General features: G+C 35.0%; 1 protein-coding gene across 2 annotated transcripts; it reads right to left on the reverse strand.

Moving 5' to 3' along the window:
• Positions 1-2035: 2035 nt before the first annotated feature.
• Positions 2036-19628, reverse strand: LOC144447244 (enhancer of polycomb homolog 1-like). 2 transcript variants are annotated; one of them, XM_078137147.1, is made up of 13 exons: positions 19280-19628; positions 15182-15338; positions 14634-14779; positions 13618-13713; positions 12613-12869; positions 11738-11882; positions 10981-11130; positions 10580-10666; positions 9945-10093; positions 9499-9630; positions 8600-9030; positions 5240-5597; positions 2036-4833 (listed from the first exon to the last, which is right to left on the reverse strand). In XM_078137147.1, the coding sequence occupies exons 1-13, from the start codon at positions 19430-19432 to the stop codon at positions 4761-4763; spliced, it is 2334 nt and encodes a 777-aa protein (XP_077993273.1). In that variant the 5' UTR covers positions 19433-19628; the 3' UTR covers positions 2036-4760. The 2 variants fall into 2 exon arrangements, with proteins under 2 accessions (XP_077993273.1, XP_077993274.1); XM_078137148.1 differs by having other exon boundaries at positions 11732-11882.
• Between the last annotated feature and the right edge of the window lie 4189 nt (positions 19629-23817).

Consider the following 23817-nt stretch of genomic DNA (forward strand, 5'->3'; position numbering starts at 1 on the left):
TGCGTCAGGGTTTTAATATAATAAATTCAATTCTTTATTTACTTTGAGCAATTTCTGCTCATCAGTTACAGAACTAGAAAAACAAATATCGTCACAAAGAAAACGAACAAGTGGCCAAGCTTGCCAAATGAATGAATGAATGAATGAATGAATGAATGAATGAATGAATGAATGAATGAATGAATGAATGAATGAATGAATGAATGAATGCAGTACTAACATAAAATTTACTATCCTTGCGGCTAAGGTGTGAATGCACATGGATAGTTTTAATATAAAAACGTTGAATTACGGCTTACTTTTGTATCATTCGAATTCTACAACAAATCTGTCATCGTGATATTGTGATGATCAAAGAAAGTGGACTTGTTTGTGTCTCCATTGTTTCATTGAAATCGAAATAAACGAAGATAAGAAGGCAGCCATCAATTGAAACTAAAACGAAATGTGTGATATTCCCTTATTGGAGCATCTCGATAGCCAAAACAATAACAAAGATAGGAATTGCATGAGACATGACTCACTATGTATCATTATGATATGTACATGTTGGCCTATAATGATAATGACTGTAACGTGACGATTCCCATCTGTCGAAATTTAAAGGCGCAATTTTAGTGGCGAAGTGCAAGATTGAATTCCATCATAATATAACAATTTAAAAAAACGAGAAATAAACAAGAAACTGTCGAAAGTCGTCGGCATACAAATACGCTTGTTTAAGGAGCGCCCGCAACGACAAATCATTCAGATTGTTTTGTTTAATAATAAGCTACGGGCTCGCTAACATTCCCTGACGAGTGTGAAATTTGATCAAAACTGCTGTGGCTATCATTTACAATTACAAATAAGTTAATCCTACGGCCTTTCGAGTAAACATGCTATTCGTAATTCTACATCATTTTTCGATGTAATTTTGCTAAAGATACTGGTGCCAGACTGAATAATGTCTCACATTAGAAAATAACAATATTTTAGTATTTGGTAGTACACAGTACTGGTATTGAGAGAGCATGCCAAGAAAAACATACAAACGTATGATGGTCATATATTCGTTGTCTCTTATCTACTAATATTGTACACACTATCTCTAAAACACAGGCTTGCATACATATATTGTCAATTTGTTTACCCCAGAACTTTTCTTACAAGACATAAGCTAGGTTACGTTTTTAAAACAATTGTGAGGAGTGTGTTCTGTTGTTCTTAAGTACCCACCCATTGGTGAAGGGCATTTGTGCATTTGTGCCCCCCCCCCCCCATTAAGCTACCTACTGGATTTCAAGTTGCCCGCCAGCCCACTGCCCACCCAATATTGTGAATGATTTACCCGATCCCGCCAGAGAAACGTTTGCACTTTCTACTATTCCAAAAATTCACAGTACAACACTCACCGCGTTGTGATTTTTTATACGAAAGCGTCTAATTCTAACAGTGCATAGAACGTCCCGATATGGGATGTTTGATTCATAGCACTTTTATAGCGCCCTCTAGTGTCAATCATACACATGCCTTCTCAGCATCACATCCACACTTCTGCCGTCCTCAGAGTGCAAACAGCATTTATTCATCATAATCACATTTTGGATATTTAACACTACTGAATAGAATGATTTGTTGGTACCAGTGTCATGTCAGGATCAATTCCTAGATTTTTTTTAAATTCAGAAGACATCATTCATGCATACCATACATACATAGATATATACAAACATACACCCGTACATAGTGTAGTACATACATACATACATACATAGATAGATAGATAGATAGATAGATAGATAGATAAATGCATACTGCACAGTAAAGAACATATATACATACATAAATACATACATACATACATACATACATAAACACATACACATATATACATACATACATGCACACACTACATTCATATACATATATGTACATTACACATACACAAACAACCAACCATGAAACATAACATTTAGACTTTTATCTTTTTTATTTCCAAAGTTGTCACAACGCAACTTGACTTTATTTAAATGTTGCATTGATTGTAGGACAATTAACCTTTATGCAACAAATTGTTTTATCTTGTGTGACAGACACACCTTGGGATGTCAAACAAAACCCCCCATCCTGTGGAGCATCACAATAAATAATGTACAAATACAAAAAAATGTTACAAAAATTGGTAGACTTTCACATAGACCATTTCCTTTACATTTTCATTTACCCTTAATTTGCAGTTGTATTTCGAATTATTTACAATACACATTTTTTTTTCTTGTGCAATAACTGTACAGTATACTTATCCATGCTACTCTCATCAACCTCAGCATGTAGGGAAAAGAATAGAAAAGTTACACACACATGAAATGATGAAACGGTATCTTGCCTGCTACCTCAAGGGAATGCATATCAAGAATGTGTTGTTCTTGTCTTGAATGGGACATTTTATACTCTGTTGACCTCATGGAGATTTTGCTATGTTGCCATACATGCAGACATATTTCAGATATCAATGGTACAGTTTACTATGTTTCCATAGATACAGACAATTTAAGACCTCACTGGGACATTTTAATATGTTTCCATGGATGCAAACAAAATTTTGAAATTAGAGATCTCAATGGGACAGTTTGCTATGTTGTTCTAGAAATAACCTAACAGACAAATTTCATATAAATTTCAGATCTCAGGGGGACATTTTGGTGTTTTCAGGAAATCTGGGATCTCGTGGGGGAAATTTTGCTATTTTTGCCATAGATACAGACAATACCAGATCTCAATGGGATAATTCCCTATCATGGTGTTGAACATAGCAACACATTTCAGATCAAAGTGTGTTGAAAAAGACATTCCTGAGATGACTATCTAAGATTACAAGGTTTTACAGTAGTTTTATTGTACTTATACACACACAGATATAGGATTATGAAACTTTGAATTCAATTTAGTTGTGACATGACATGACATGACATGATATGATATGACAGGACATGATCAAATAATCTAATATGGCGAGTAATCTTCATACCTATAAGCATGTATGGTTCTTGAAGCATGCAATCCTGTATGTGACTGACAAAACGCCAAAATTTTGGGGTTTTTTGTTCTTAGCATTAAAGCTGCACTAGCTGCAACTGGCACAATTTGTTAAAACTCTTTTGTTAGGTAGAATGACTTACTGGTAATATTGTACATCCTGAACAGTATTGTGGGTAAATGTATGTGTGCTGCTGTACACCTAAAACGGTACAATAAACCCAATTAAATTGATTTTTGGGTCCACACCTAAAAATCAGTGCCCCAATGCTATTACAATTTCAATCTTTTTCATGTAGTACTTATGGATACAATAGATCTCTGAGTAAAACGCGGTGTCTAATTATTGGTATTTTAACAATTTTCAGTGAAAATACGGTTGATTGTCTAATCCCAAAATATACTACTCTAGTTACAGCTAGTGCAGCTTTAACAAAACTCTACAACACAAAGGACCTGTAATGCTGATAACCATACGAATGCACAACCAACTGAACAGTACAACTTGTTAATCTCCACTAACTCCTTTCCAATGTTGGCATTCTGCATTCGTACTACTTCTAGCAAGAGTTAAGAGAAATGTTTAGTGTTGTTATCTTGTGTGATACGTAACAAAGGGTTACAAGACTACTATACTTGGCTACTCTGGGTGACATAAACAGTTACCATAATTTTTGTATTTCCATAATATAGATATGATATGAATTGACAAAATCATTTTTCGTTTGTTTTTGTTTTTTGGGTTGATTTACAAAATAAACTTCTCAAAATGTACATATTCAAGTGATGTTAATACAAAGTAGGTGCCTTTATTTAATGTAAGACCACTTAAGTGTGCTGTAACTGTGGATGTATCGGTAATAGTTTATAATTTTTGTTGTTGACAGGTGCAGTAACATAAACTAACATTTTCGGCAAACATGTAGTAATTTGTTGTAAACAGTCAAGGTAGATGGTGATTGGAAGACAGAATTGGTATGGATACAAGCTATGGACAGATACTCATACCTGATTGGATAGTGGGTAAGGTACAGGTGCAACTTTTCACATGATATTCTAACCTGATTGGACAACTGGTTTAGAATATTGAGAATACTTGCATTTGATTGGACAATACTGCTAGACAACATGGAACTAAGACCTGATTGGACACTCGGTTTGATACTGCTACAGATTACTATGTACTCACACTTGATTGGACAATAGACTTTTGTACTCTTGTGGACTGTAACATGGAAATGGACAAATAATGAGGTTGTTATTGTTGAATGTAACCTGATACCTAAACTGACCAGATTATAGGTTTTGGTACTAGCCTATACTGCCACCATATCTAGTACAAAATAGCCGTGGTTACAGTAACAGAACTCTGCATTACATGAATCAATATGCCAGCCAAATAATGAACACAACATCGTACATTTCGGATGATACAATACAAAATTTTGGGGGCATATACAAATAGCAACTAAGAAGTGAAGTTCAGAGTTTACTGAGGTTGATGAGAGCTACTAATTTAAACAGATATATCACAATCTTTATACAATAAAAATACTTTAAATCCAGTCAGTGGCATTCACAGATCTTTTCTCTCTCAGAATTCCTGACACTTTCTTGCTTCCTTCACCTCTCTCTTCCACAATGATTCTTCCGTGTTCCTTCCTCTCTTCGTTGCTCACTGTCTGTGAATTACTGCCAAGATAGATCCTTGTACACATTAACACAGCTAAACACAACTAGAGTCAAGTCACTTCCATTACAACTGTTTGGTCATTACCTATACTTGTTAGTGATTTTCTTTTATCGTGTGCTTCTCTGCAACACAAAAGTAAAAGTTGACAAGTCAGTCAATAATTCACCATAAGCAAAGTTCTAGTTACTTGGTTGTAATAGCTGAGCATCAATATTTGTGACTCCTAAGTGCTTATTACCTCAAATAAAACAATATTGATGTTCAGCTTTTACATATGTACGTCTACTGACTCCCTGTCCCATACGACAATGTGTGTCAATGGCAAAGAGTCCAATGAACAATGAAAGAGGAATAAGTTTCAACTTGTTATTTCTCGGTAATCACATATAATTTTTTGTAAGTGACGTCTAGTCATGAAATGACTCTCCATGACGCAATATTTCCGAAAATGCCTTTATTTTCTATCAGCTGTATTCCCTTTTAACCAGATTCAGAAGTATTGCAGTTCAGATTTCTAGTTTTTCTTACCTTGAAAGTCCATCTAAACTGTTTGGCGATGAGGACAGCTTAAACAAAGTACTAGCTGCCGACGTTGATGGCACAATTGATGATGTGACTGGCTTGGATACATTGGATGTTGCATTGAGTGTTGTCACTGTACTGATATTATCAATAGCTGAAGCAGGACTTCGTGATTTGAGCAAGTCTGTTGTGCTGGTTGTTGTTGTTGTTGTTGACACTGCTGTTGCTGTTCTTGTTAACGAGGTTGCATTTAACGTCGAGAGTCCTGTACTCGACGTTGTTGCTGTTGTGGTTGCTGTTGAAATTGGATAATTCAATTGAAGAACTGTTGCAGCAGGTGCAAGGGAATGACCAGGGGCAGTAACTACGGAAAAAAATAAATAGATACATGTCAGTGACTGACAATATCATGGATTTATGACAGATTGCAATAATCAACAACACATATCAACAGACTAGTCTGACAGATTTGTTGTGGATGCTCCCTTGAAATCTGCACTAGCTGGCAACATGAACATTGATAGAAACTGTTTGTTCGATATAATGATTTACTTGTTATATCATATTGTACATCCTGAACAGTGTTGAATCACGTGTGGGTAAATGTATTTGTGTAGCAGTATATATAGTGTGTAGTAATAATAATAATAATAATAATAAATAATGTTGGGTTCTTATATAGTGCTTTCCCACGCTGTGCTCAAAGTGCTTTACAATTACAGGTAAAACAGCGAGGGATCGCAGAACGACTGTGCGTATCATGCACATTTTATGTTCCCTAAGAACAATTTAGATAGATAAGAAACAGGCTTCCCACAGACCACTCAATACAAATATAAACAACACCACACTCCTGCTGACAAGCAGGCACTGTATGTGCACACACATATCACTTGTAACTTAGATTCAATACACATGTATGTGTCAAAATCTGAGCCTGTAATGCAATAACTTTCAATAGCTTGTTTGTTCCAAGGACGATGTGTGTGTGTCTGTGTATCAGAAGTAGTATTACTGATCAAGTTGTCCACATCCAAATATCAGCACCCCTAATGAATCAAGACTTCAAACTTATCACTATACTACTTATAGATAAAATAGACCTTAAATTGACATGTACAAAGTCTAAGTATTGACATTTTCACAATTTTCAGTGGATAAATTATTGGTTGTCTGAAAAAAACAAATAACCTAGTTAACTAGTGTAGACTTAATTACTCACTACATGTAGATTAGTAATTAAAGTCAATTAAAAACACACTGACCTACTTTGAGTACATTCTCTGTAAACCATAGCCTATTTTTTTTTTATCAAGTGAAATGACATATGTAGGTCATATTGACAGTGCAAGTAATATCTGTGATAAACAAGGTAGAATTTGACTTTGAACTTTCGACATGAACATTCTCAATCAAGAAAAAGATGCAAATTTGTGGCTTCTTGAAATGAAACTGGCTGCCACTTGGTAAACAAATGATATGGGTTATCATGTAAAGACAATCATGATGTATCTGTGATTGTACTTTTGTTAAGTTTGGTAACCTTGGAAACAGCAGAATTTCTGTAACAACGGACTTGATGGTTTTTACGATGTAATGGCTTCAACTGTTTACTTTCCTACTGATAAAGTATATCTACTTGTACACCCTAACTGTTTACAGCACCTCTACAATTGTTTTACTTTGTGTTTGAATTTGTTTCTCTTCAAATGTTGCATCTCATCAGTGAAACAGACACCAACCCTGTAAACCAACTCTGCTGTAAACTTGAATATTTAAGGTATGTTACACCAATAAAGATAAACAGGTCATATTTTGATACTGAAATGTTCCTTTAGACAAATAATAGTTTGATTTCTCTTCATCAAAACACAAGAATGATACCATTGCTATGGGCCTGATGATTATAGTTGCTAGGGTTTTTAATATAATTTTGCTCTTGCTGCTGTTCAAACATATGCAGTTATTATGGGTATGATCATGGTTGCTAGGGGTTTTCAGTACAGATTCAAGTAAGTATTCACCTGGCCACCTAAAATACCACATGCAGTTACTATGGGCATGATCATGGTTGGTAGGAGCTTTTGGGGAATAATTTTGAATTATTGTTTTGTTAAAGTAATAAGCTGGTAAGCTGGTAAAATCAATGAGCTCCCCGGGTATTTTACTGGGTTCCTGACCAAACTCATGGTACATTTGTATAGGAATCTATATGTGTTTTACTAGACTTCTCCTCTGTTAGGGTTTCCAACCGTAGCAAAAAATACTGATGACCAATGCCAAGTGTTAGTTTGTCATTTACAGTCTGGCAACCATACAATAAAACACTGCCTGTAGTTCTAGCCCACGAATACCAGTGTACATGTACATGTACATGCAGTTGGAATTTTACTTTCTTAATATAACTCAACCCAACTTGCCTCCATGCTACCTGGAAATCATCTCAAATCACACAAGGATAACAAACAACACTTGGGTATTGCAGTAGTTTTGAAAATCGATACTGTTGCAAGTACGCGACACTGTAATTTAATTCCAAATGTCAGAAGTCAGATGGCCTTTACCTATCATACTTACCACTCTGAATGTTCCAGTACATACCATATGTAATGTTACCTAGTATGGCTGAATATCATTTTCTTTCTTTATTCAAACCAAATCTCTGTAACTGCATAGCAATCATTTTGCTTTCCAAAAAATTTACCAACTAGACATCCCCAATAAAACAATGGTCATAGAAAATTACAATTGGTCAGGCATTTTTATGACTACCACTTTTAGTTTTTAACCCAATCTCCTTACCTGTGTAGCAATCGTTTTGCTTTGAACAATTTCAAAACTAGATACCCAAAATAAAATTGCCATCGAACAAAATGACAAATGGGCTATCATTTTCTAACTGCATGTGGTCTATGCACAGGACAGACATACACAGACTGAACCAATATGCAATAAAATCATGCCATTATGGTAGAGGGAAGACAAGAACCTACAGACAATAATATTCCTCAGTATGGCCTACAAATCTTATTTGTAAGACTACTTCTCATTTGTGCCCACAACATATCTCCATATTCTGGTCATGGCAAAGAAAACAATACATCAAATTGCCATTGCTTTTCAGCAGGTATAACTTTCTTGTCCAGTTCCACAGTTATTTCTTCTCGAGTTGCAACCTTTCGATGCCAGGCTCACAACCATTCACTTGTTTCAAAACAAGGCAACATGCCGCTGTAGTACTGAGATGATGAAATTAGACGCCTAATATAACAAGGCATCTGATGTTGTTTGAATCCTTGCTCTCTGTAGGGTATATTAATCCGTGAGTTGCCTAAAACACAAGTGCTGGCTGGTGCCAATACTTACTTTTGGGAGTTGGCTCATATATGGCACTGTTCGTAACCTGGTTTTTAGAAGTCCTTGAATGTGCTGTGGCACTAGGTTGCACTAGACTGGGACATTGGTCCGTGTTAATTAAAGCCGACACAGCAAATTGAGCACTTGCTGAGTCCAGTGTGAATTTGGAAGTCGGTTGCGAACAAAATGACGCTTCCAAGTTAATTGAGGAATCTAGGAGGGACTTTTCTTGTGTTAATTGTTCAAGTTGCTGTTTCTGCATTTGTGCTAACTGTTCCTGGTGATTTAAAAACTGTTCTGCATTGAATGCTGTAGTGTCCTTATCACTTGAAGCAGCCGATGAACACGACGTTGATGATACAGGCACAGAGAAAGGCGCTTTGGTCTGACTACCACTCGGTTTGTCTGATGAAGGTGGTGATCTAGGTCTAAAATGTAACCTACAGAGGGAAAGAGAGAGAGACAGAGAAAAATGACAACATGAGAAACTTACATATATAAAGTCAAAAGTAGATTGAAGAGAATAAGACAGACTCGTAGAAACTGTGATAAATATGTACCAAATAATTTATCCACATACATCATCTTGATTGGTTTCGTTTACATTATAAAACTGTTGTTTTGTTTATTAAAAAAATATAATAAGGATGAATTTAGATGAAACTTTGCAGAAAGACTGCCTATTAGACAAGGACCAAATTATCTGATTCCACATCTGGATCTTAGTGATGCCATGGCATTACTAGCATCACCTATCAAGCTCCAACCATTGAGGGCACACATCTTTGGTTTTTGAATAGTATAGTTGGACTATTAGGTGAATGGCTCTCTGTTCTGCCTTGGCAGAGGTATGCAGCTTTACCTAGTGCTCTATATAGTTTAGATTGAGAATGGAAGGAAACACTTACCATTTGTTGTCTCTGATTTCTCTAAGAATTTCGCTAAGAGGAAGACCATTTGGCAGTGATGATGAAGTATTGGAATTTTCTAAATCACTAAGATGATCATCTATTGGTGTATAAGCTCTGTCTAAAATCACCCTGTAAAAATGAAGGAAGTCTGTTAGAATCTCAATGTCTAAAATCACCCTGTAAAAATGATGGAAGTCTGTTAGAATCTCAATGTCTAAAATCACTCTGTAAATATGAATGAAGCATGTGAGAATCTCAATATCTCAATCTTCAATTTCATGGCATGAAATATGGCTCAATTCATAATATGAGAATGACTGCAAGGTTGGTAAATGGAATATGGTGCAACTCTGAGTCTGGCAAACTATATCTACTTATTGTCACTTCCTCCCCCTTCCCCCAACTCTTCATCAGGCAAACCCTGTAAATATTCTGATACTCACCGTCCACCCCTACCAACTCTTCGCCTGGCAAATCCTATACATCTACGAGGAGTCCTGAGTGAGGTACATGTAAAACGATATCGGTGATCACCCCAACCACCTTCTTCTTTACTACACCATGGCCAATTACCTGCCTTTTCAGTATGTGCCTGTCAAGAACAATAAATGATTAGATTTGGGCACACAAACACAGATACATGTCCACACACACACACACAAATACACACACACAGTTGGACACATGAATACACACTGTGACACACAGATATAGACACAGACACAGACACAGACACAGACACAGACACAGACAAGGATTAGGTGCAGTATCAAGTTTGCCCAGCACCCACACACTCAGATGCAAGGGACAGACATAGAGACACACACACACACAATCTATCCCACCCAGACAAAAATGCACACAGACACACAAATTCAGGATTTACACAAAAAGACTTGTTCCCTGACAAGTGCCTTCAAGTAACAGTCTATGTCCTCCACTTTATAAATATATCACATGTTCTTGAAAAGATGCCAAGACTTTCAATTGTATCATCTATGACAAATCTACATCAATGAAGACTCATGTCATATTCTCCAATTTTCCTGACAATTGCAATAGAGAAATGTTTACTTACTGCATAATAACTGCAGCCTTTCTTTCTTCTAAAAGCAAACTGACCATCTGGATCATTTTCATCATCTTGGTCAGAAGGAGATTGCACCTGTTAGTCGAAAGGGAAGTTGCGTATTAGTTGTCATTTTATCAGTCTTAAAAGAAAATTCCAGTCAGAATTATTTCTGCCTTGGTCAGGACACTAGTGTTGATTACTGCTATTAACTTGCTGATGGTGATGAAATATCACACTGATAACTTGCACTCAATTTTGAAATCTACCCTGCTGCACTGAACATGTGTTCAGCCAATTTGGAAATTTCCTGCACGGGTTTAGAGGAAAACTTCTGGTAATGATATCAATCTCTTTATCTTGACAAATATAGTGTCACTTCCTTCACCAAAATGAGGAATTCTACTTACTGGTGAGAATACTTCGTCATCAGAACTGACATCATGCATGTGTGAATCTAAATCATTGTAGGTGGGCACTGTGCTGGTACTCTGTTGTCTGGCTTGATTTTTCAATTTCTGTTTTCTTTCATATTTCCTCTTTTTCCGAACAACTTCTTCCTGTTAATCAAAGATTGCAATTGTTTGTTAAATACATGTAGATACTGCTATTTCTTGATTACTGAAAACTACAATGCATTTTACATAATTATCCAACACAAAAATATATACACGCAAAAAAACAAAACTTTTGAACCCCCCCCCCCCCTTTATTTCATTCAGCCTAGAAAAATACAAGTGACCTAAGGGGCTTTGTCACAACGAGTCAAAGATGAGAAGTGACATAACCTACTGTGGTCATGGGTATTTTCTGCCTGAATGAAGAAACTTAATGGGGAATAATACAACTACCCAACACAGGTATAACTTATGAAAAATCATAGAGTTGCAACTTTGTATAATTTGATTCATATTCTTAGCACTACAGACATGCATTGACATAACATACATGTAGAACAACTAGGGTATAAATCCCTTATACTTTGTTTAAACATGTTCAACTTGGCTTGCAAGTGGCATAACCCACAATAACAAAACATGCACTACATATTGTAATTTGTTGCTGATCTGAATATAAGGTTACCAATTCAGTCCCCAATACATTCAGATACATACGATTTCATCAATATTCACAACTCAAAACTAAACATAATATACTTGCCCCTACTTTGTTTGCCCATGAATCATGGCGATGTAGACCTGACGCATACTGACTACCATTGTGTATTGATGGTATTGTATATGACGGTCTCTGGTTGCGAAGGGCTTCACACTCTGCCAACAGCTGACCATTATAATCACCAGCTCCATATCTGTAATAGTTGCACAATTTTAGCCAGAGTTAGAAATGTATGAAACAGACAATGATTTGTGGTTTGTACACGTTCATAATTAAATTTTAATCCCTGTTTGCTGTCACAAGCATGGCAACATGACATTCTTTGACACTGCCTTGTTTCCTTGTTAATAATGTACAGAATACCTTTAAAATTGTTAGGATTCTAATTCAGCAGTGGTCCAGGTAACATTGACTAATAAACATTGTATCTAGACTACCAAACTAGCAGTAGTCCAGGGTACATAGACTACTAAACATTGTATCTAGACTACCAAATTAGCAGTAGTCCAGGGCACATAGACTACTAAAACATTGTATCTAGACTACCAAATTAACAGTAGTCCAGGACACATAGACTACTAAACATTGTATCTAGACTACCAAACTAGCAGTAGTCCAGGGCATATAGACTACCAAATTTATAAGGTGATAGTCCATTAGACCAATGGAAATCAATAGAAAAATTAAGCCGGAAATTGGCTAAATCTGACTACCATGTATAAAAAAAATAAATGAAAGCCTTTACATGAATTTATGCAATTACTCATCAACAATAAAAATTCATCCATGACAAAGAATATTTAATTATGACAATTCAATTTCAATGACCTATGCCTGCCATTATAAATTCATTTTATTATCATTATTATTACTCTGTTGCATATTGGTAAATTTACACGTAATACCATGACAATAATTTTTACCTCTTCTCAAAGATTTCAACAGTCAGGTGGAGGTTTTCTCTTTTGCTCTTTTCTCTTCTTTTGACCATTTCTAAAAGTGTTACAGCTCTACTCAGATCCCTTCTGAGTTTTAGCATTTTTTCGTATGACGCTTCATCATTTTTTCTATTTTTCCTGGTTTGCATCTTTTCTGTCCGCCTTCTGAATGCTACGTAAGGATTGTTACTTGTTGAACCATCTCTCTTGTCCTGTTTTACTTGAGGTATTAAAGCATGACCCTGTAAAGGAAAATGAGTTGAGTTAGAAACACAAAGAACATATTTTAAGCAGAAAACTACGTTTGACCTGAATGCCCGCTGTAAGGTTATGTGTATGTACCATTGTAAAGAGCGCCACCAATGGTGAAAGTGTGAATATACATGCATGGCCTATTCCATTTTTACACGAGTCTAGCTACATGTACCACGAGGTCAGCTGACGGAACATCATTTATTTAGTTTGGTTTATTCCCCAAATTGAGCATAGCAACTTGTATTTTACCAAGCTACTCATCTGACTTCAAGTCCTACTCCTGGCTCAACTAAAAACAACATGCGAGAATGAATGTTCATCGACGCTGGGTTCATACTTAGTTCTGACGAGGCCTCGGCAAAAATTTGGGATTCATGTCCAAGAAATATTTTGACTCTTGCGAGTAGAAATTTTCATTACTAAACATGTTATACTGAAATAGTACCCAGTTACAACACTGTTTCTGCCAATTATACTTATTACATTTATATGAGTTTCTGAAAATTTTAACAATCGAAAACAGGAGAAGCAGACATATTTCAATTAACTAATAATGTTAGCAGCATTTGCCACAAAACTTTTGGAAGGGATGAATGCTGTGGTATGCTGTAGTATTTGATTCTGGACAACATTAATGGCCCAAATACTGCTGTCAAAAGAGGCCCTCAAGTGACCAAATTAGACAGTCCTTTGTCTTTCTGATAACTGGTACATGGTACTCAAGTTTATACTTACAACTTTGAGTCTCTTGTTTAGCCAGTAATCATATACTGCTATTATCAGGTCATCATCTTCTTTTAGAAGTAATTTAGCTTCTTGTAAAGTCACCACCTGTGAATCAATTGTGCATGAGATATCAACAAATTGACGATTTGAAATTTATTACTAAATGAATTATTTGGGCTAGGTATGAAGTTTGTTACTGATTACATATTATATCCTAAAATTGTCTGCAATGAATGAGTACAAAAATGGTAATTAATTATAAATTACATGTAATACATACATCCTTGGATCTGATATTAGATCATCTTTAATTTCACACAGGTTCCTGGTTGCTGATTCGAGTTTATTCATTTCCTTTAGACATTTTTGAGATGAAACACATGTAGCTCAGAACCAGTTTATAGAAATTTGCCCGTATCAGTGTTTTGCAACTATTATAAATATTAGGTAAAACATATTTGAAATCCCCACGGATTTCAATAGGGTTCCATCATAGTTCTGGTACAAAATTGGAAAATTTATACCCCTTTTCCCGTCTGTCACAGAGGTTTAAAAAGCTCAGCCCAAACATACTCATCATACAGAGCCAAGACAAAGTGATCAGTCAATTCTCGCTACCTGCAATACAATTCTACACATCACTGTGGAGTCAAATGGAACGAAGTCGCGCGACAACACGTTCTAATGTCGACAACTACACTTTCGGTCGGCTATGCTAATACACAGGAATGTTTCTTTCCCATTTTCAGTTGCAGACATCTCTTGTAATTTTGCTCTGGAAAGATACTGTACATATTTAAATTTCCCACCTCCATAATTATATAAGCTTAAAACTTGCGTTTATCTTATTTATTACAAATTAAACTGTTTGGAAGAAACATTCACGTGTATTGACATTGGTGACCGGAAATGTAGGTGTCGACAAATGCAAGGGCGGTCGCGAGACTGCGTTCCATTTGACTCCTCAGCGATGCATAGAATTGTATTGCAGATAGCGAGAATTCTAACTTCTTGTTACTACCTACCTGCTGTCCACTCCCCTTCTCTAATCTATCCATCATTTCTTCAAATTGTAGTGGTTTGATTTCTATGTTCTTTGATTGTTTCTTCATCCAAATCTCATCCCCTGAATCCATGTCGTAATCTGGAATGTCTTGTTCAATACCTAGAGCTAATGATAAGAGTAGACAAGATGGACGACATTAAATATGGATATTGTGCGTGACGTACAGTATTAATGAGTTTTTCTTTGACAGCACTGGATTCATCATCTGTCTACGTTAGTATCTGCCAGCCAAGTGTCAGCCTGTTGCTAACATCAAACTAGCCCGGTATTAACACCGGTCAGGTACACTGTACTTGAATTTCATTTGAAAATATTTGCAGGTGAGGCGGTGGTGCCAACTTGGTGTTAGCACTGAGCTACATTGTACATTGTCACAGAGTCAGAAAGCAGGTTTGAGCTGTCTTGCATCATAAGACGCATCAGGTGAAAGATCTACCTCTATCACATTTCCAAAAAACTTTCCAAAATTCCACTCTTTTTATTTTCTGCAAGTTTTGAAGTACTTACGTTGTACATGGATATATTGCTTGTTCTGTCTATATGTAAGATCATACAATCTGTCATAATGAGGGACACCACCAATAAACTCTGGAGTGGGTATAACTAAATTACTTGTAGTTCCATAGACTTGTTGTGCAGTCATCGCTTCTTGAAGATGGCGTTCCTGTACAAGAGGCAAGCAAGTCAAGAAATTAGTTTGAAAGAAAACTTTCCATTTGTTAGGGGCTGGATCATACTTCTGAAGTAAACTCTATAAGTCAAAGACTCAGTGAATACTACAGGCAAGGGTTTCAATACAGGGTTCTCACATTAGTGTTATCTTATCAGTAGAGACATAAGGATTACATACATGTAGGGTTATTCTATTATTTCTAATGCAAACTGGGCCACTGAGGCTGATGTGCTACCTATTTTTGTTCTGTTCAATATCTGGAATTATTGATGCATGGACACCGTAAGATAAGTAGCCCTCCCCCCACCCTGATAATTTAAATAACATTAAATAAATAAAACTAAGAAATTAGTTGCGACTCTCTCCCATTCTAATCTAAATTAATAGGGACTTTATGGATAACATCAATCAAAATTATATTTTTGTGGAAAAATACACCAGTGATATTTTGGAAGATACATTTAAAAAACATGTCATTCATGATTGTATTGCATGTAGTAATTTATCAAAATGCAATTAAACTAATACATTCAAGTCATTGTGTATTTAGATATGCATGAACAAAATTAATATGAGTACTAAAATTTTAACTAATACACCAGTAGTATAACATTAATATCATGTCATAAAATATACCAATGTAGCATTTCTATTTTAACACTTCAATGTACCGTAAACTTGGAAATTTGAACAAATGTTAAAACTAAGTAGTAACTATCACTAAAGTCTTCTTGTATATAAACACAATGCACCAGTCTGGTCATTTGTCAAAATTTATCTTTGAGACCTAACTGAAGACTGTAAAAATGCAAATTTTTCTGGGTGTCAAATATCAAGGTTTAGAATACCAGTATGAGAAGCAATTTGGAGTATGCATTATATTTGCATAATTATTACTTGAGCACAAATTTTTGCTAATGGCTTCCTCTTTGCATGTAAATGAAAGTACAATGTGCCTTGGGGACCACTTCCCTGAAAAGTCAATTAATTTCACTGACTGCCATTATATGATGAACACTTGTAATGTTCCTGGTCTTTCTTATTATAATAAAAGAAATCTAGGGTTCATTGTTATGTTTTCAAGAAAATTGACAATTTTTTATTTTCATAGAGTTTGGAGATAGTATTTGGAGGACATATTCAATTCTAAAATGGATCAATTTTGATTTCATTTTCATCTCTATTTTCCAATTTATACAATGACACCCTCTAATGATAACCAAAATTTGTTGTGGGTCAAAAATGAGAAAAACTGAGTCACCACATAGTAAGAGATAGGGAAACACTAAATTTTGGTGCGTCACTACAAATTGCATGCGTCAGTGGCGCGTCAAATTGGCTTAGAGGGCACACTGGGTCACATGATTCTTGTTGTTGATTTTAACTGAGTTTGAGTTTTCTTGAACATAGGAAGTAACAGTAAAAGTTTAAGAAACACTTTTATTTCTGAGGTGCATACTACAATAAAATGCACCCACCGTCCAGACCCAACTCTTTTCATGTAGTTATTGTTTATTGGACTATTTAATTTCAGGATTAATTTGCATATAAAATGACTTTCATAAGGTGAACATATAATGAACATTTTTCTTCTTCATTTTGACACTCCATGACACTGCAAACCTCCAAAGAATTATAACTGTCACTTGTCAGATGGAAAATCTAATTATTATCCCCCTCCCTCCCTACATGTATATTTAAGTAGGTCTTTTGTTGTTTCTTTGTATTTGCTTGTTTGGTTGTTGTTGTTGTTGTTGTTGTCCACCTATATCTATACAATGTATTTTGTAAATCCTTTATGATTTTTTTCTATTCTGTCAATATTGCAATATACTCAATTTGACCAGCAGCCCCAGTAATTAGTAATTCCTAATCCCTAAGATTGTAAAAGGGGACGGACTCGACTAGTTGCAAAGACAACTATTTTTCGTCTCCCTTTCCCAAGTTGAATACTTCATATATTGTAGAATTGTTATATATGTATATGTATATATATATTTCTGGGAATAAAGAAGATTATGAGAAAGTCCAGGACTGGTAACATCACCACCAATTACATTTTAGAAGTAGTTTACTGCAGATATTTTATGTGTGAACATAAACCCACACACATGAATCCTCAAACATAAACTGACAAACTAAACAGGTCAGAGCAGCTAAACCTCTCTTCCATCCAATGCTATCAGTATAATCATTACGTACCATGACATTCTCATTTGATTATTCTCAACAACAGATAGCTATAATTTAATTTTTTTAATTGAGTTTTGACAACTTAATGTCATTAACCTATTGTCACTCTGTTAGCAATTATCTTCATATAGCCAAATGAAAAAAATTGTAGGTTTCTGATAACGCTACCAGCTCTAGTAGTAGTTTCAAATGCTGCCCCTAAACATTTTTACATCCAAAAACTAGTGAGAATTTTCTCTATTTCTGTGTAAATTTTCTGTCAAAGTGTCTTTGGGTCAAGAATTCTTTTTAAAAATCCCATTCCTGAAACACTGAGTGCTAATTGAAATTACATGTACACTGTACTGGCTGTACATTATGTTCATCTACTTCACACATACTTGTCTTTCTTATCCTTTTACACCTCATCAAACTATCACAGAAGTATTGTGACCAATTAGTATCTCGTCTTTCAGTTAAAGCAATTTCTCCTTCCCCCACACTCCCAATAATAAAATTAATAATAAAACTTCAACCTACCTACCTTAATTTCAGAAGTCATGTTATCAGAAACAAACATTTTTGTGTGTGTGCATAAGTAACTTTATAAATGCTTTGAGGTGTCAAAACTAATTTGTTTTCAAGAACCTGTTAAAATTTTGATAATTTTCTGCCACTGAATTTGTAATTCACATTTTGACAAGTTGAATTTGCCTTGACATTATGGTCACACACATAAACATCAAACTACTCTGACAAATCATCAATCATCTTCAAAACTTTTGTATATTTTTTTAGTTAAATGATGAACTTTAATATCTGTAACTTATACTTCAATTTTTCTAATAAATGTTAGGCTATGCCTTTTGACAGAAATAATATTGATAACATTTAAAGTATGATATTACAAAAAATCTATTGTAATCTTATTGAATATTATGTTTATTCATATCCTGATGCATGTTTATAAATTTACTAATAAATTGTAAAAATATTTTTACTGAAATCTCAACTTTGAAGAGGTCAGAGGTGTAGAAGTTTTATTTAAAAAAACTCAAAATAAAGTGAATAGACCCCCACAGCAAAACAAAAGTTTTGGATATGTCAAATTATAATCAGTTACATTCACACTGGGCAATATCTATGTTTCAAAATGCTCATGGTATTTGTATCTCTCATATAAATTGATTTTAGCTGACACCATATCTCTTGCTCCAATCTGGCACCTAGCCTCCCTTCACAGCAAGGGTGACCACAACAATCACATTAGTCGCACTGCATTTTCATTTCCTGGGTCACAATTAATTATTCATGACGGCCATAATTAAATTACATTTTCGTCAATATTCATACTATGGTGATGAGTGATCACACCTAAACAGTCAACAATTATGCATAATACTGTTAATTTTGCTGTTGGAGTGTTTACCTATAATTTAAAGACGGTTCCTTTTATATATATCTTTGTATCGACAGTTAATTAATTCATACCAATATTCAATATGGCGGACAGCATGCACATGGTCACGTGACTTTAGCACTTTCACTGGGTTGAAAAATAAAAGACTTTGCGACATTGGCATGCAAAACTTTTCGGCAAATCGTTATATTTCGTGACAAAACCTCCAACAAGAACAATGCACCATGCATAGCTTTGTCTCGCCCATCCCGATGCATGTTCTTTGATACTACCCGCCATTTCTTTGCTCATCAATGGCTGCCCAATGACATTGCGCAGAATCAGATGAAAAGACACTCACCGATTCCTCCTCTTTTTCCATTCCAGTGGGCATTTGGGGTACTGCCCTGTTGATTGCCGAATAATCCGGCAAGTCTGGTAATTCCTCACTGCGGTACACTGGCATTGGTTTGCTGGCATCCAATGCCCGTGCCCGGAACGACAACTTACTCATGATGATCTTGACACAATAACTAACTTACGATCCCTTCACGACACCTCTTAACGAGGTCGTAGACCCAAAGTTGGTATCCGCGGTACTTTTTAGCTTTCCCTAGTTGGCTTCCATATAGGTTTTAACTTGTGAAGCTACCTGTGCTTTACACTAAAAGAGTCAAAATTTCAAATTTTTTCAAATTCGTACAATTCAACATGGCGGACACGAAAATTTGCTGTCCCAGGATTCCCTGCAAAATGGGTGTAAATAGCATGCGCGCGCATGTCCAAGGTTTCATTCATACGAAGTGGTTGGGATTTCATCTGGAATGTTTTGTGTTCATTCAGATTAGCTGATGAACGACTAAAACGACCCCTCCCTTAAAATGACTGTCAAAATAATTTCACAACTGTTAAGGTTTTGTCTTTCCGTGCCTGTCTTTATTTTTTTCTCTCCAATGGGCAATTTTGTTTAATTTGTCAAAAATTCTGGGGTAACTCTATGAATGACAAACATTGGTCTGGACCCAAATATCTAAATCACAATAAATGATGAAATTTCTTAAATTTCATGATAATAATTTCACATCAGAGTCTCTTTCTTTGAGCGAGGTTTTCAAAACAGATTCCGGTTAAAAAAAATTGAAAACACAGCATTTGAAACTTTGAATTCGATGGTTATCTTGGTGATCATTATATCGAGGTAGCGATAATATCACTGGGCTATAAAAAACACATTCTGGTCAGACATTTTTAAAAATCAGTTAATCTATCAATACCGTTTTTGTATCTACTCAATTTTAAGACTTGGATCAACGATTCTGAGAGGAAAAATTGACAGAATTATCGAACCTTTCCAAGATGTGTTTAAAACATTACCTTGAAAATCATACTAACAAGAGAACTGAAATACCTTTTATCTTCACGCGATTCAATTACAATACCATCATGAGCTGAGGAATAGACAGACTCTGGAGTCAAGAGTTATAGGTGAAAGAAGGGGAGTGTGGGTGAAATCAGACACAAGCACACCATTTCAACTGGAAGAGTATTATTTCTATCATTGGAATAATATGAAAATATTACACTTTGTGATGAATTCAAAAAGGTTACAAAGAATGCAACGACTTCACCTCAGGAATCAATACAATATATGCAGATACACTATAAAAAGCCAAGTATTTTCTCATAACCCTAAATATTTCTAAATACTTCTTTCAAATTTGTCGAATAAAATGAAGAAAACATTTCCATTGCACACAGATGTCTACTATAGTAATTACATATTTTTACTGTTTGAATCAGTGAATCCCTATTCGTACATTTCTACACATTGGTAGAACCCCAATTTTATAAAAAAATTAACAAAACAAAAAAGTATATTCTTTCATGTTCAGCTGATCTATAGAGTGACACAAAAAGTCATTTATGTCAGCAAAAAAAAAGATACATTTCATGCAGTATAGTCTGTACACATGCCAAATTTGCAATAAGTGATGGCAAATAAATAAAATACGGCTTTACATTTGTACTAAACTCTGAAAACAATAATAATAATATCAACTTTCCTTTAAAAAGACAACATGGCTATACTATAGATGTATTTCAGTGTATCTGAAAACTTTAATAAAGGCTATGGTAGTCACTACTACATACATACACAAAAGACACATCCCTTCATGCGGCTAAATTCATTTCTCACCTCGCAATCATCATTTTTTTGCCATATACATTTGTGGTATGTATACATTATCATTCATTTGTTCTTTCCTACATACTAGTGTTTCACGCATCAGATAATTTACTGTGTTTTCAACCTCTATGTCAACCATGGAGGTATGATATGATGCTTGTGAAAACGCAACTACTCTCTCACATCTTTCTATTCTTAATATTTCAAATATCTCTTCATCCCCCTCCCCCTCCCCAAGCAGGAAATCCTCTCTGTGTTAAAAGGAGTTGAAATATTCAAATTCTCTTTGGATAGCTTGATGTCCATTTGGAAAGCATCTAACGTGGATGTGCATAAATCTGAAAAAAAATATTATATACTGGTAGGTATTGCCTAATTATGTCAGCATTCCTGCAGCACATCCATGACTTCTAGTTCAGGAGTTAAGGACACAGTACCTAGTTTATAGCTCTAAATCATTTCTATACCTGACTGTATCCAGCTCAAGTGAACTTCTCACAGTCAATAAACTTCTCAACACTGTAATAAGTTGTGTGTGTTTATATTCAGCTCCAGTGTGTTTGGCCATTCTCATTTCAAATTATATTTGGTACTTATAATAAATAATGTGTTCATGTTTAACATGTCACAAAGCAGACATGATACATATATACTTGTATGTTATTAACTCTCTCTCTATTACATTCAAAGAAAATTGTCATGAACTAAGTGAGACCATTACTGGCTAGTATAAAACACTGCTATTGATTAAGTGGATTGTTGATGGCCAATGAACTAACAGTACTTGCACAATTGACCAAGAAAAAGATCTTGGCACCCATACCCCCCTTGGATTATGTCTATCCTATTAGTCATCCATGATCTCATTTAATCTGTGGCAAAAGATATTTGATGGGTAATAACATTGCTATGTGAAAGTGAAATCACTGATGTCCAATCCACTAATAATAGGATGGACCAAGTGAGATTTTTGACGGGGACTATCGCAATGGACCAATCATTATTTTAAATTCCACTTGGTTAACTGATATGTAGTCAGTCACCAACTATCGCATAGCACAAGATTACACATAATGGGTAAAAATACTGCTATGGACCAAGCCTGATCTTTAATTGGTAAAACCATTGCTATGGACCAAATCTGATCTTTGATTGCTAATACCATTGGTAATATCTATACCATTGCTATGGACCAAGTCTAACTGCTATGGACAAAGTGTGATCTTAAATAAGTAAAACCATTGCTTTGGACCAAGTGTGATCTTTAATTGGTAATACAATTGCTATGGACAAAGTCTCATTGCTATGGACCAAATCTGATATTTAATTGGTAATACCATTGCTATGGACAAAGTCTGATCTTTAATTGGTAATACCATTGCTATGGACAAAGTCTCATTGCTATGGACCAAATCTGATATTTGATGGCAACAGATCACTTTCTAGTGTGTTAATGATACTATCCACATTCAGAATTTAGAATGCCATGACAGATTATTTCAAACATACTAAGTAACCACTCTAAAATACTAGTATCATGGAAATATTATACTAGATATAAAAAGCAACTGAAAAAGACAAGTTGGTTTGCGAAAAGTCTTCATAATAATGATCCAGCTAATATCCTAATAATGATAACATCAACAGATATGGTAATACAAGTAGGAAATTTCAGGTAATTTTTCATTTATCAATTTTCTACATTTATAAGTCTGCATGAGCACATTCGCATTCCTTATATAACAAAGAAATCATTAAAAATATAAAAATTCAAGTGCTCTTTTGTGAAAGTGAAATCAAAACTGACCCATCAAGCTGTGTCGAATACCCTGTTGTATGCTATGCAGTGTTGCATATTACAAATGAAAAACTGACAAAAAAATGAAGTACTAAGACCATTCTATTAATTTAAAACAACTCGCAAAAGACTTAATTTTCAAAATTCCTACTTGTGAAGTCTAAACCAAGTACTGCATCAGTTCTACAGACATATTTCATATGCTGAACAATATAATATTTTGTCAGTACACCAGGCACCGACTACTATAAAAACTGACAACATAAATGAAAATAATTCAAAAGTTGCTAGTAACAGGTTCACCATGTTGTCTCATAAATAATGTTTGAACAGAAAAGTTACAAAATGAATATTTTTAACAGTCTCTCTGAATATTTCACAAAAAACATGGTCATTAATTTTTGCGCCATAGAAATCCATGGGTCTACCTACTGTACTGGCCCGGAAATCTACTGTACACCGTTTCTATTGATGAATCATTCTTATTACGCCATTTTGTAATTAGCAAGCTGTCTAACTTGTTTGAAATTTGACATTTGTACACAGAGTGCAATGAATATATATGTATTCCTTACATGTTACATGTATTTACAGATTTCTACCATAATAAATTCTCGGTACCTGAAATAGAATATTACTGTGTAGACATGCATCATAAAAATAATAAATATTTAATTTCATTGTTGACACCGTAACTTCCACTCCATGTGCTTTACATGCATTACTATAGGCACATGTGAAAATAAGTCGACTTTCTTGTTCTATTTTGATCCCATAGCATGAGGTAAAAATACTATTGCAGGTACTGAGAATTGTATAACAAAGATTATCATTAGCGAGTAAGAATTAGACTTTGCACAATCGATTTCTATCGAATCAAAGAACAAATATGCTTCCAAGACAGAGAAAAAGA

The sequence above is a fragment of the Glandiceps talaboti genome, chromosome 16, assembly GCF_964340395.1.
Source record: "Glandiceps talaboti chromosome 16, keGlaTala1.1, whole genome shotgun sequence".
NCBI lineage: Eukaryota > Metazoa > Hemichordata > Enteropneusta > Spengelidae > Glandiceps > Glandiceps talaboti.

Bases quoted from the DNA above. Each gene is read 5' to 3' on its own strand.
- LOC144447244 (XM_078137148.1), bottom strand. From the start codon at position 19,432: ATGAGTAAGTTGTCGTTCCGGGCACGGGCATTGGATGCCAGCAAACCA. The intron at 13,714-14,633 runs GTAGGTAGTAAC...ATTGATTCACAG, and splicing joins AGAAGGGGAGTGGACAGCAG to GTGGTGACTTTACAAGAAGC. The intron at 9,631-9,944 runs GTGAGTATCAGA...TCATTTTTACAG, and splicing joins AGAGTTGGTAGGGGTGGACG to GGTGATTTTAGACAGAGCTT.